We start from the raw sequence: 15,298 nt of genomic DNA on the forward strand, positions 1-15,298 counted from the left end.
TATTTGGAGAGTGCTATTTAGTTAATTCTTTTTGAAGATTATTAATAGATAAATTCCTTAGGTTCAGAAATTTATTTGAGAATTTTATGAGTTCCATAAATATTCGTTTGATCCAGATTACTACAGACTGTTCTGTTTTTAACAGATTCTGTTTTTCGTGTGTTGTTTGTTTATTTTGATGAATCTATGGCTAGTAAAATAGTTTATAAACCATAGAGAATTTGGAATACAGTAGGTTTAACACCAATACAAATAAAGAATGAGTTAATTACAGTACCTTGAAGTGGTGATTTATTTTCTTATACTAACAGAGCTTACGAGTTTTCTGTTAAGTTTTGTGTTGTGAAGTTTTCAAGTTTTGGGTAAGGATTCGATGGACTATGGAATAAGGAGTGGCAAGAGCCTAAGCTTGGGGATGCCCAAGGAACCCCAAGGTAATATTAAAGGATAGACAAGAGCCTAAGCTTGGGGATGCCCCGGAAGGCATCCCCTCTTTCGTCTTCGTTCATCGGTAACTTTACTTGGAGCGTCATTTTTATTCGCCACATGATATGTGTTTTGCTTGGAGCGTCAATTTATTTTGTTAGGATTTGCTTTCTGTTATTTAGAAAAATGTTTTGCACCTTTTATTTCAATAAAAGTGGCATTGATAGTCTTTACTATGCCTATGTTACAAGTCTTCATGTTGCTGTTTGAAAACAGAAAGTTTACCGCTGTTGCAATAATTACCTAGAAAAGTCAGAATGTGATAAAATGTTGAAACCTTTTGCATATTAAGCTATGATAAATTTACTACAGTGGGAATTTTCTTTCATAATTTTTGGAGTTAGGGAAGTATGGATTTTGCAGCATTCTTTACAGACTATCCTGTTTAGGAAGATTGCTGTTATGTTTGCATTGTTTGCATATGTTTGCTTCTTTAATGATTCTATTTGAGGATAGGACTATTAAATATGCAGAGGCATTTAGTATGCAATATTGAATAATAAATTTAGTGATTTGCTACAGTAGAGTATAATAAGGTGTTGGCAATGGTTTATACTAACTTATCTCACGAGTCCTTGTTGAGTTTTGTGTGGATGAAGCTTTTGAGATTTAGAGAGACCGTGATATGAGAGGAATTTAGGGGACACAAAAGCTCAAGCTTGGGGATGCCAAAGGCACCCCAAGATAATATTTCAAGAAGTCTCAAGCATCCAAGCTTGGGGAAGCCCCGGTTGGCATCCCACCTTTTTTCTTCAACAACTATCGGTTAGTATCGGTTGATCCTAAGTTTTTGCTTCTTCACATGATGTTTGCTATTCTTAGATGTTATCTTCTTTAGTTTTGCTTGCTGTTTGAATAAAATACCAAGATCTGAAATTCTTAAATGTTAGAGAGTCTTCACATAGTTGCATAATTATTCAATTACTCATTGATCTTCACTTAAATCTTTCGGAGTAGTTTGTCATTTGCTCTAGTGCTTCACTTATACCTTTTAGAGCATGGTGGTAGTTTTATTTTGAAGAAATAGATGAACTATCATGCTTCACTTATATTATTTTGAGAGTCTTAAATAGCATGGCAATGTGCTTAAAAATCCTAATATGCTAGGTATTCAAGAATAATAAAATTCTCTTATGAGTGTGTTGAATACTATGAGAAGTTTGATACTTGATAATTGTTTTGAGATATGGAGATGGTGATATTAGAGTCATGCTAGTTGAGTGGTTATGAATTTGAGAAATACTTGTGTTGAAGTTTGTGATTCCCGTAGCATGCACGTATGGTGAACCGTTATGTGATGAAGTCGGAGCATGATTTATTTATTGATTGTCTTCCTTATGAGTGGCAGTCGGGGATGAGTGATGGTCTTTTCCTACCAATCTATCCCCCTAGGAGCATGCGCGTAATACTTTGCTTTGATAACTTGTAGATTTTTGCAATAAGTATGTGAGTTCTTTATGACTGATGTTGAGTCCATGGATTATACACACTCTCACCCTTCCACCTTTGCTAGCCTCTCTAGTACCGCGCACCTTTCGCCAGTACCATAAACCCACCATTTACCTTCCTCAAAACAGCCACCATACCTACCTATTATGGCATTTCCATAGCCATTCCGAGATATATTGCCATGCAACTTTCCACCATCCAGTTTATTATGACACATTCATCATTGTCATATTGCTAGCATGATCATGTAGTTGACATAGTATTTGTGGCAAAGCCACCGTTCATAATTCTTTCATACACGTCAATCTTGATTCATTGCATATCCCGGTACACCGCCGGAGGCATTCATATAGAGTCATATCTTGTTCTAAGAATCGAGTTGTAATTCTTGAGTTGTAAGTAAATAAAAGTGTGATGATCATCATTATTAGAGCATTGTCCCAGTGAGGAAAGGATGATGGAGACTATGATTCCCCCACAAGTCGGGATGATACTCCGGACGAAAATAAATAAATAAAAGAGGCCAAAGAAGCCCAAATAAAAAAAGAGAAAAGAGGCCATAAAAAGGGAAAGGCCCAAATAAAAAAATAAAAAATAAGAGAAAAATAGAGAAGGGGCAATGCTACTATCCTTTTACCACACTTGTGCTTCAAAGTAGCACCATGATCTTTATGATAGAGAGTCTCTTGTTCTGTCACTTTCATATGCTAGTGGGAATCTTTCATTATAGAACTTGGCTTATATATTCCAATGATGGGCTTCCTCAAAATGCCCTAGGTCTTCGTGAGCAAGCGAGTTGGATGCACACCCACTAGTTTCTTTTGTTGAGCTTTCATACACTTATAGCTCTAGTGCATCCGTTGCATGGCAATCCCTACTCACTCACATTGATATCTATTGATGAGCATCTCCATAGCCCGTTGATACGCCTAGTCGATGTGAGACTATCTTCTCCCTTTTTGTCTTCTCCACAACCACCATTCTATTCCACCTATAGTGCTATGTCCATGGCTCACGCTCATGTATTGCGTGAAGATTGAAAAAGTTTGAGAACATTAAAAGTATGAAACAATTGCTTGGCTTGTCATCGGGGTTGTGCATGATTTAAATATGTTGTGTGGTGAAGATGGAGCATAGCCAGACTATATGATTTTGTAGGGATAACTTTCTTTGGCCATGTTATTTTGAAGAGACATAATTGCTTAAGTTAGTATGCTTGAAGTATTATTATTTTTATGTCAATATGAACTTTTGTCTTGAATCTTTCGGATCTGACTATTCATATCACAAGTAAGAAGAATTACATTGAAATTATGCCAACTAGCATTCCACATCAAAAATTATCTTTTTTATCATTTACCTACTCGAGGATGAGCAGGAATTAAGCTTGGGGATGCTTGATACGTCTCCAACGTATCTATAATTTTTGATTGCTCCATGCTATATTATCTACTGTTTTGGGCAATATTGGGCTTTATATCCACTTTTATATTACTTTCGGGACTAACCTATTAACCAGAGGCCCAACCCAGATTTGTTGTTTTATGCCTATTTCAGTGTTTTGAAGAAAAGGAATATCAGACGGAGTCAAAACGGAACGAAATCAACTGGAGAAGTTATTTTTGGAAGGAAACACACCTGATGGACTTGGACCCCACATCAGAAGATACGGGAGCTGCCCACGAGGGTGGGGGGCGCGCCCCCCTGCCTCCTGGGGCCCTCGTGGATCCCCTGACGTGCTTCTTCTACCTATATAACTCCATATACCCTAAAACTTCCAGAACGGATAATAGATCGGGAGTTCCACCGCCAGAAGCCTCCGTAGCCACCGAAAACCAATCTAGTGTTGGGGAACGTAGCAGAAATTCAAAATTTTCCTACGTGTCACCAAGATCTATCTATGGAGAGACCAGCAACAAGTAGAAAGAGAGTGCATCTACATACCCTTGTAGATCGCTAAGCGAAAGCGTTCAAGTGAACGGGGTTGATGGAGTCGTACTCGTCGTGATTCAAATCACCGATGATCCTAGTGCCGAACGGACGGCACCTCCGCGTTCAACACACGTACAGCCCGGTGACGTCTCCCACGCCTTGATCCAGCAAGGAGAGAGGGAGAGGTTGAGGAAGACTCCATCCAACAGCAGCACAACGGCGTGGTGGTGGTGGAGGAGCGTGGCAATCCAGCAGGGCTTCGCCAAGCACCATGGAAGAGGAGGAGTAGGGAGAGAGGTAGGGCTGTGCCAGAACTTCGTGTATAGCTCCCATGCGCCTCCCCACTATATATAGGGGTGGAGGGGCTGGTTTCTTTCCCTCCAAGTCCATTGGGGCGTTGGCCAAGGTGGGAGGAAAGAAATCTCATTATTTCCTTCCCCACCGATTGTTATCCCCCCTTTTTAGGGATCTTGATCTTATCCCTTCGGGATATGATCTTATTCCTTCTAAGGGGGGATCTTGGTGCGCCTTGACCAGGGGTGTGGGGCCTTGCCCCCACTACCCACGTCCATGTGGGTCCCCCCATGCAGGTGGGCCCCACTCCGGAACCTTCTAGAACCTTCCCGGTACAATACCGAAAAATCCCGAACATTTTCCGGTGGCCAAAATAGGACTTCTCATATATAAATCTTTACCTCCGGACCATTCCGGAACTCCTCGTGACGTCCAGGATCTCATCCGGGACTCCGAACAACATTTGGTAACCACATACAAACTTCCTTTATAACCCTAGCGTCATCGAACCTTAAGTGTGTAGACCCTACGGGTTCGGGAGACATGTAGACATGACCGAGACGTTCTCCGGTCAATAACCAACAGCGGGATCTGGATACCCATGATGGCTCCCACATGTTCCACAATGATCTCATCGGATGAACCACGATGTCAAGGACTTAATCAATCCCGTATTCAATTCCCTTTGTCTATCGGTATGTTACTTGCCCGAGATTCGATCGTCGGTATCCAATACCTTGTTCAATCTCATTACCGGCAAGTCACTTTACTCGTTCCGTAACACATCATCCCGTGATCAACTCCTTGGTCACATTGCGCATATGATGATGTCCTACCGAGTGGGCCCAGAGATACCTCTCCGTTTACACGGAGTGACAAATCCCAGTCTCGATCCGCATAAAACAATAGATACTTTCGGAGATACCTGTAGTGCACCTTTATAGTCACCCAGTTACGTTGTGACGTTTGATACACCCAAAGCACTCCTACGGTATCTAGGAGTTACACGCTCTCATGGTCGAAGGAAGAGATACTTGACATTGGCAAAGCTCTAGCAAATGAACTACACGATCTTTTGTGCTAGTCTTAGGATTGGGTCTTGTCCATCACATCATTCTCCTAATGATGTGATCCCGTTATCAACGACATCCAATGTCCATAGCCAGGAAACCATAACTATCTGTTGATCACAACGAGCTAGTCAACTAGAGGCTCACTAGGGACATATTGTGGTCTATGTATTCACACGTGTATTACGATTTCCGGATAATACAGTTATAGCATGAATAAAAGACAATTATCATGAACAAGGAAATATAATAATAATACTTTTATTATTGCCTCTAGGGCATATTTCCAACATCTAGACCCGTTCCGGCACCCTGCCGGAGGGGGCAATCCCTCTCTGGTGGCCATCTTCATCATCCCGGTGCTCTCCATGACGAGGAGGGAGTAGTTCTCCCTCGGGGCTGAGGGTATGTACCAGTAGCTATGTGTTTGATCTCTCTCTCTCTCATGTTCTTGATTTGGCACGATCTTGATGTATCGCGAGCTTTGCTATTATAGTTGGATCTTATGTTTCTCCTCCCCGTCTTCTCTCTTGTAATGAATTGAGTTTCCCCTTTGAAGTAATCTTATCGGATCGAGTCTTTAAAGATTTGAGAACACTTGATGTATGTCTTGCCGTGGATATCTGTGGTGACAATGGGATACCACGTGCCACATGATGTATGTTAAGGTGATCAACTTGCGGGTTCCGTGACATTGGGAACCTATGCATAGGGGTTGGCACACGTTTTCGTCGTGATTCTCCGGTAGAAACTTTGGGGCACTCTTTGAGGTCCTTTGTGTTGGTTGAATAGATGAATCTGAGATTGTGTGATGCATATCGTATAATCATACCCACGGATACTTGAGGTGGCATTGGAGTATATAGGTGACATTAGGGTTTTGGCTGATTTGTATCTTAAGGTGTTATTCTAGTACGAACTCTAGGGTTGTTTGTGACACCTATAGGAATAGCCCAACGGATTGATTGGAAAGAATAACTTTGAGGTGGTTTCGTACCCTACCATAATCTCTTCGTTCGTTCTCCGCTATTAGTGACTTTGGAGTGACTCATTGTTGCATGTTGAAGGATAGTTATGTGATCCAATTATATTAGTATTGTTGAGAGAACTTACACTGGCGAAAGTATGAACCCTAGGCCTTATTTCCACACATTGCAATACCGTTTACGCTCACTTTTATCACTTGTTACCTTGCTGTTTTTATTATTTAAGATTACATAAACTATTATCTACTATCCATATTGCACTGTATCACCATCTCTTCGCCGAACTAGTGCACCTATACAATTTACCATTGTATTGGGTGTGTTGGGGACACAAGAGACTCTTTGTTATTTGGTTGCAGGGTTGCTTGAGAGAGACCATCTTCATCCTACGCCTCCTACAGATTGATAAACCTTAGGTCATCCACTTGAGGGAAATTTGCTACTGTCCTACAAACCTCTGCACTTGGAGGCCCAACAACGTCTACAAGAAGAAGGTTGTATAGTAGACATCAGCATCCATCTTCCTACACACATGATGATGTTCGACATGAGCTACCGCGATTAAACCAAAGAATGAGCTATCAAAATGAGCCGAACGAAAACAACACGTACCCCATCATTTTCGCATTTGAAGAACACCCATCCGGGGTGCTTCGGCGTGCCCGAAGTTAGCCGCAGCACTGTCCGCGTGCAGTCGTCGCACTGTATGAGCGGCATCGCCGAGCCACAGAGCCACTGCGCGAGTGCCGAGCCCGGTGGACGGCCGGACGAATCCATGCCCACAAACCGTCGCCGGCGGCGGGAGGACGAACCCGTACCTGCATGCGGCGATGCGACCTTATCGGGGCTGCGGGAGATGCTCCCCGACTATTCCATCGCTTGGCGCAGCCACCGACGGCCAGAAAAACCAAATCCGGCGGCCCGCGATGAAGGGCCGCAGATTCGCAACTTTCTGGCCCGCCGGCGCAGGAGGGGGGGAGGCCTCGTGCGTGTGGCAGCCTTTTCGGCGTGCTCCCGCCGGCTGCTTTCACCGGAATCTTGGGCGGCGGCCCGGTGGTGGGGCGAGGGTAAGAGGGGAGGTGGTTGGTGGGGAAAGCGCGGGCTGAAATGTCCCCCCACCAACCGCTTCCGCTTATATGCAGGGCACCGCATCGACGAGTGGGAAAGCCGCGAACACGCGGGTTGGGGCCAGATTTTGCCGCGCCCCTCAAAATTTTTTGCGGGCCGGCCATGTTTGTGGGGTCTGTTCGGACGGGAATTTCCGCACCGGCCCGCATTTTGGCGGTTATATTGCGGGTTGGGCCTTTTTGCGGGGTCTACTAGAGTTGCCCTAAGAGTGGCAAATTTTCAGTCAAATCCTTGTATGATCATCTCTTTGACGTGGGGCTTGACAGATCTTCTTGGCATTTATGGAAAGCTAAAATTCCTGCTAAAATTAGAATCTTCTTGTGGCTCATTTGGCATAATGCCATTGTCACCAAGGATAATATGGTAAAGAGGAATTGGACAGTTCTGCTTTGGGTCGTCGTCATTCACATGGCAACATTGGACATATGTCACATTTGGTGATAAGTTTGCTAATACCAGTCCATTAAAAATCTATGGAATATTTAGCCCTTGTAGAAAGATATCTGGCGACAAAGGCTCACGAAACGAGACGATGGCGAACCAAATAAAGACGAGTTTTGTGGTGAAGTTTGTGAAATGGGAGGGAAAATATTCTACTTGTAAGGATAGCATTTCTTGTGACGTCTATTTAGAATGTTCGTGATTGCTACTCCAGCTTCGCCTTTCTGTGCTTATATGAGGTTGGCGATGCAGGATGCATGGGTGGGTGATAACCAAAAAAATTACATAGTTGTGTCCTTTGGTGAGCCTTCATGATCCGAAAAAAAAGTGCACTTGATTTTCCCCATATTTTCCTGAGTTCAGGAAGTCTACTGCATTCACAAACACACAAAAAAAAATCTCTTCTCTTCTCGCTCACCACCGCATTTATCTGTCTCTTCGCCTCCTTCGCACATCAATACATGGGGCTTCTGCTCGCCGCTGGGAAGTTTCACCTCGAGGGCTTCCTATCCACAAAGATTGACAGACGTCTCGCTAGTAGGCGCAGCCTCGTCATGTCTGATGGGAAGTCCAACAATTGAATCGGAACGCCGAATCATTAGGCTGTGATGTAGGAAACCCTACTTCCAGGGCCAGAAGTTTGAGTGTCTTTAGCACTCGAACATCAGCCACTACATCCAAGTCGAAAAAGACATATGACACATTTGGTGATAAGCCTACTAATACTAGTCCTACAAAAATCTTTGGAATATTTAGCTCTTGTAGAAAGATATTTGGTGACAAAAGCTCATGAAATGAGACAGATAGTGAACCAAATAAAGACGAGTTTTGTGGCGAAGTTTGTGACACAGGAGAGGAAATATTCTACTTGTAAGGATGGCATTTCTTGTGACCTCTATTGAGAATGTTTGTGACACGGGAGAGGAAATATTCTACTTGTAAGGATGACATTTCTTGTGATGTCTATTGAGAACGTTTATGATTGCTGCTGCTTCAGCTTGGCGTTTTCGCGCTTATATTGAGGGTGCAGGATGCATGGGTGGGTGATAACTAAAACTGTTATTGAGGTCATGAACACTTGTTGGGGGATGCTGACCTTATTCACATTATGGTCTTATTATTTATTTGGTTTAAATGAATATTTCCTTGTATGAATATTAAATATTGATGAAGGGAGTGTTGGAATATTAGGCAAATTCATGATTAATTTTAGTAAATAATTCATGACTATAACAGAAAATAGCATGCAACAATCTAGCATACTAGATGAACAGGAAAACATGCACAATATCATCACACATATAATAATATCAACTACAGATAGAGACATGAACGGATCATGATGGACGTACTGTTCGTTAGCTTCTGTAGGAGTGACGCTGCTGATGGCGATGTTGGCGACGATTTGTTGCTGCTGACGGCGATGGAGACTACGATGAGTAGCACGGCCGAACTTGGACGGAAGACGACCCGTGATGACGAACTTGAGCAGTTGCGTAGAGCGCTTCTTAAAAACCTAATTCATCCTCATTCGGTGCAGGATTGCAAGGACAAACGGTTCGCATGCCGGCATTCGGGATGGAGTAGACTACGGTGACGGCGCAAGTCACGAGATGAAGCAAAATCCTAAGTGTTTTCGATGTATCTTTGGCAGCGGCTGGTAGGAGTATATATAATAGGACCTACCAAGACATCAAAAAAAATAAAATGGCAAAAGAAAGCCGCGCCCCTACAAAATTTTGGCAGACCATTCACGCACGCCCCGCTCCAACCCCAACCCCGCCTGACCAGGCAAGCAAGAAGTCGTGTGTGGTCTTCCATTTCTCTACTTCACACATCACTAAGTGTGATGTAGAGAACCGATAAATCGAGTGAACATGGTGGCACGCGAGGTCTATATCTCACCATTCATTGTGTCATGATCCGTGATGTATTCATACTAGGCATCAGGTATATTCATTTCTCAGGGTGAAGTACTCCTATATGGACAATCTATTCCCAGAGTCAATTGGTGACCACGGCCCACAAATCTCACAAGAGGAGTTATTCTCTTGTTTATTAAGAGCAGATGTCTAAAGGTTCTTGCGGTCTCTTCATGTGCTCTTCCTGTATGTCTTCTCTCGTCCATGTGCTTTCTTATGAAGCTGATGTACAGCAACTTAATTAGCTAAGCTTGGTTTGGCATCCTGTTTAGTAATATCTACTTATCTAGTTTCTGCTTCGATGTACTTTCAAATCAGTACTAAATGCTGAATGTGTACCCCAACAATAACATGTGCAATGGCAAGAATATGCTTTGGACGAACATTTTTCATGTACGTGCATGTTGTTAAGCTGCATAAACACAAGCATGGTGACTGATGGGGCAGAGATTAATCAAATAACTACCGACAATTCGGGCCATAGAAAAAACGTGCATAAGAAACATTGGAGCTAATGTAACAAAAGTCAAATATCTTCGTCACGCCCACCAGCATTTCACACCAGGCATTTAAGTGAGGTTCTAAAACCTGGCAGACCATCCCATCTGGTCATCATTTAAATGGTCTGTGTCACATTAACATGGCAGAGCGGCTAGGACCGTCTTTGTCATGCGGATTTACTCGTATCCAGCTCCATTTAAGATGGTTAGCTACCAACTCATGTACGTGTATTTTGCCGAATTAAACTGTGGGTCGTTTGAGTATTCATTCAATCGCTATACTAATTGCTAATCTCATAGCATACATGGATTGTCCAGATATCATCCTCACGCGGCACTATGTCGCAAAAATTCACGTCGAGAACCATTATATAAAGAGGTCTCACACTTCCTCAACTTTTGAGGTGGTACTAAACTTTAGAACTATCACTTATCATTTATTCATGGGCCTAATTCAAGATTTCAATAATTCTTAATGAGCTAGGAGCCTAGGCCCCATTATTTCTACAAGAGCGCTCCCTCTCCGAAAAAGCATAGCAAAGACCGAGCTCCACATAGCTCGTTATTTCTTTTCAGCGAAAACACTATTTCCATACATTAAATTTTTTTGAAAAAATGTATATACATATATGTCTATTTGTAGTATACATGTATAAAATTTCATGAACATATATGTTAACATGTAATGTATACAAAAAAGATAAATACACAGATTAAAATGGGCTTTATCGTTGTTGTTTTTGGTCCAGATATTTATCTTTTTTGTGTAGCATGCAAATAATCGAATTACCTGATGAAACTTTTTTGTAACTTGACGAACAGTCATATGTATTTGTATAAAAAGATTTGATATTTTTTGAAACTTTTAAGTATATTTTGATTTTTTTTTTGATAAAACGGGCTCCATGGAGCCCGGCCTCTGCGACGCCTCACTCGCTCCCTCTCTGATTTCATTAATGAAATCAATGTCTTCATGCTACAAGGGAACAGTGGGAAAAGGAGAGCAAGAAGATAATGCAGACAGAGTATACATCTCGGACCACCAGACATTTTACCTCTATCACCTGCAGCCTCTAGCCACCGCCCCCACACTAGGAAGAGACAAGGAGCTGCCAGCTGAAATGTATTTATGTTAAGTATGCATCAATTAATTTGGACCGTAGGGAGGGAGTACTAGAGAAATTATTTCAACGGAAGAGTTAGGAAACCAGAAGCGTTCAGGCAGAAGCGGCAGGAATCCTCCGGCTAGCGAGTGTTTTGTCCACTCGATTCCTTCCAGGCTGTAATGCTACGCACATGTATTATTTTTTAGTGCATTGTGTGATCTCGATGACGGTGATGTTTGTACGCCCGTTTACGTGCAGATGGAGTATCTCTAGCTCAACTGTGAGCAGTTTTGGAAGTGATCTCTTTGGTTACAATAAGGAAATCAAGGGAATACGCATGAATAGATGGATGTGGGGAATCTAAAGTGTTTGAAAAAAGGAGATATTATGCACGCACAAACAGGGAAAAGACGAGAAAGAAAAGATGCACATGCATGTTTGGTAGTACTAGCTAGATGGATTGATGTGAAGGGGAACAATGAGGCTAGGGAAAGGTGGGTATTGCGTGTCGATCATCCGTGCAAAGAAAAGAAATGATAGTGGAGGTTTATACTCCATTTGGGGCCATTTCCACTTGTCAAAGTCAGGTTGTTTCCATCTCTAGTACTCCCTCCATCACATAATATAGCGGGCATTCGTTTCCATGAAAGTTGAGCTTCACACATCAAGTTTATAGAAAACCTTTTCAACGTTTACAATAGAGTGAAGTGCACGTAGGTCCTTGAACTATTTTAAGGGTGTCACATAGGTCTTCACAGTATGAAAATCGTCGTTCAGGTCCTCAAAGTATAGTGAGTGTGTCATGCTAGACAAAGTATAGGTCCTCAGACTACTTTAGTATTGAACTGATTCTGGACCTGGATGAAACACTTATTACACTTTAAGGACCTAGATGACGATTTTCATAGTTCGAAAACCTACATGACACCCTTAAAATAGTTTGGGGATCTACAATGCACTTCACTCTTTACAATACCAAACATATACCATATGAATATAGATTTCATGATTAATCTAATATGAATATAGATTTCATGATTAATCTAATGGTGTTGATTCGATATTCTCATCACATAAACTCGGTCAATATTGATAAAGTTTAACTTTAAAAAGATGGAATACACACCATATTAGGAAACTAGGACCGTGTCCGTTCTCACCAGATTAGCATAGCATTGTCGTCCATAAACATGCACACATAGATACAGTAGCTAACGAAATTAACGGTGAATACTATGTTTGTGGTGCATGCGTGGTGCTCGCCGGTGGGGACATATATTACATAGGATTCCATTCCACGTCTTGCCCGCTAGGTAGTACAACATATAAAGCAGGAACAAAAGGAAATCGAATCCACGTACGGTCTGGCCTCACACAATCGATCTTTTATCATACAATCAGCCATCACCTACTTGTGACGGAAATGCCGTTAATTTACATAGCTGGATCGATTGATTCGTCCATCACCTCAATATTAAGGAGATATATTACATACTAGCCTAATTTTGCAACAAAGCTACTACTACGTACTAGCTAGATTACATATGCACATGCATAGTTCACGACTCCCATTAATATTGATATGTCCATCACCAAGAGCTAGCTTTGGACAATTAATCATGTATAAGTAGCAAGCACATGCATTGGTAGTCTTGTATATAACTAATTAATTAGTGGAATAATTAAGCTACTGCAGTCGATGAACCATGGCCGCCGCCGATCATGGCGCAGGGGCGGAGCGGCACCTCTGCCTCTGCTCGAGCCCGAAGTGGAGAGTGGACCTGCTGGACCTGCTCCTGCCGCCGCCGTTGCTTCTGCTGCTGCTGCAGTCGGGGAGCACTGCCGCCTGCGCCGCCGTCGCCGAACGTTCCTGCATCCAGATGTGCAACACAAGTTACACAACCAATATCATAATGCTGCATGCTAGCATCGAGTATATGTAGACGTAATCCGTTAAACTACAAATGGCCATGGTGAATATGCGCGTACTTTGATGAAGTCCTGCTCGCGCTTGATGAGCATCTGGTTCTCCCTGCGCAGCTGCGCCAGCTCCATCTCCAGCTCGTTGGTGTAGGCCTGCTTCCGCGCCCGCGACCGGGCCGCCGACTCCCGGTTCTTTATCATCCGGCGCTGACGGTCGACCGCCGCCGGAGCATCGACCTGCACCCTCTTGCTGTTGTTGTTGCCGCTGTTGGCTCCGGAGGCGGAGGGGAAGCCAAAGGGGTAGTCATTGCAGGAGCTGGAGCCGGAGGGCGTACCGGAACCGGGACCACCACCGTGGAAGGTGAACTGGACGGAGGAGCTGAGGGTGAGCGCCGTGTAAGGAGCCCCCCGCCGCAGCGGCACCGGGCCGGCGAGGTAGTCCTGGGGGTAGACGGCGGCGGCTGGAGAGCGGATGTGGTACGACTGCAGCGCGGCCGGGGTGGAAGGCAGGGACATGTCCTTCCACAACTCCTCCATCCGAAACACTCCACTGGATCCTACTTGGCCTTCACCTAATATGTGTGCAAGGTGAGAGACGCTGGCACACGCGTAACGCTAAGTATATATGGCATGCTCCTTGTGGCTCTCTTCTCTTAGTTTATAGCCACAAACGCAACGCCCTGTCCACCCATGGGTGGCCTGGTGTGTGTGGGTGCAAGTAATCTACCGGAGTATTATGCTTCAATGGCGTGTTGCTTGTTTGTCATATCTGGCTACGCATGCATGCATGTATGTGTGCGTTTGATTCTTCTCGGCATTTCTCTATATTTGTATTTCTGTATCATAGTGATCTTTTTCTGGAATAACTTTCGATCTATTCATCAGCTGTCAAGACAGTACAAAAAACACCAAAGATAATAGAGATTACATCCATGTTCGTAGACCACCTCACGACAGCTACAAGCACTGGAGCAAGCCGAAGACATGCCACCATCACCCCCCTCCCTCGTCGGAGTGAGACAAAGCTAGTCATAGTAGACCGTTGGAAACTCATGGTGCTAATGCCCCTCAGGACCAGCACACCAGAATAACAAATGTCGTTGATGAAGAGAAGCGTGGATCAGAAGGATCAAAACCTGTAGACACATGAATGTAGACGAACAAAAATCAAATCCATCAAAGACAAACACCGTCGAATCTCGCGAGATCTGCCAAAGACACTTCCACACGCCCTCCGACGATGCTTGATGTATTGCTAGACGAGAGGGGGATAGAAGACGAGAACTGCATTTCATCTTCAGAGAGCCGTCGTGCACTTGGCATCCTGAGCAGGACACAAATCCTAACCAAATTCAAAAAAACACCTAAAAACAAAGCCCTCTCACCGTCAATGGCCGGGATCAACCGTGTCTCCATGGCCCTAAGGCCAAAGGAGACTAGGCAGATCGGCGGCGATGCCGACGGAGGCACGGGAAACCCTAACACGTGTTTGTTCGCTCAAGATATGTTGAAGCCGAGAGACATTGATTGGATTAGGGTGATTGATTTCCTTCTCTCCCATTCAGTGTCTAGACTTATGTCGGTCTTTCTTTAAAATAAATAAATTTACAATGCAATATTTTGAAATGTTTTACGAAACATTACTAAAAGTGTTTTCGACATAATTTTCAAAATATTCTTTTTCTATAGGTTTATTTCATGAATCTTCCATTATTTCAGCCGTTCTTTCTTCAGAAAGTCGTATTTACCCGAGTGGACCACCAGCTTGTCATGTCTGACTACACCTATATGGGTGTAGTCCTGCATTAGATTATTATATGTGTATCTTCGTTTCTATATTTCGACACCAATGGGCCCCTTCCATTAAACGTATGGTCAAAAGAGTTTTGTTTATAGATTAAATATTTTGAAAAATAATTTATTGAAACTGTTTTCACACACTTTTCAAAAGAAAATTCCTTTCGATGTGTTTAACTATTTTTTTCACGGATCTTCTATATTTCAATCATTAACCCAAAAATCATATTTCACATTTGAAAGATTGTGGATGTCGCCTAAAGA

At 43.1% G+C, this 15,298-nt stretch overlaps 1 protein-coding gene across 1 annotated transcript; it reads right to left on the bottom strand.

Annotated features, from left to right (window-relative positions):
• Nucleotides 1–12,679: 12,679 nt before the first annotated feature.
• On the bottom strand, nt 12,680–13,897 carry LOC123108348 (bZIP transcription factor 27). Its single transcript, XM_044530159.1, has 2 exons — nt 13,304–13,897; nt 12,680–13,184 (listed from the first exon to the last, which is right to left on the bottom strand). The coding sequence occupies exons 1-2, from the start codon at nt 13,772–13,774 to the stop codon at nt 13,035–13,037; spliced, it is 621 nt and encodes a 206-aa protein (XP_044386094.1). The 5' UTR covers nt 13,775–13,897; the 3' UTR covers nt 12,680–13,034.
• Between the last annotated feature and the right edge of the window lie 1,401 nt (nt 13,898–15,298).

This window comes from Triticum aestivum, chromosome 5A (genome assembly GCF_018294505.1).
Source record: "Triticum aestivum cultivar Chinese Spring chromosome 5A, IWGSC CS RefSeq v2.1, whole genome shotgun sequence".
NCBI lineage: Eukaryota > Viridiplantae > Streptophyta > Magnoliopsida > Poales > Poaceae > Triticum > Triticum aestivum.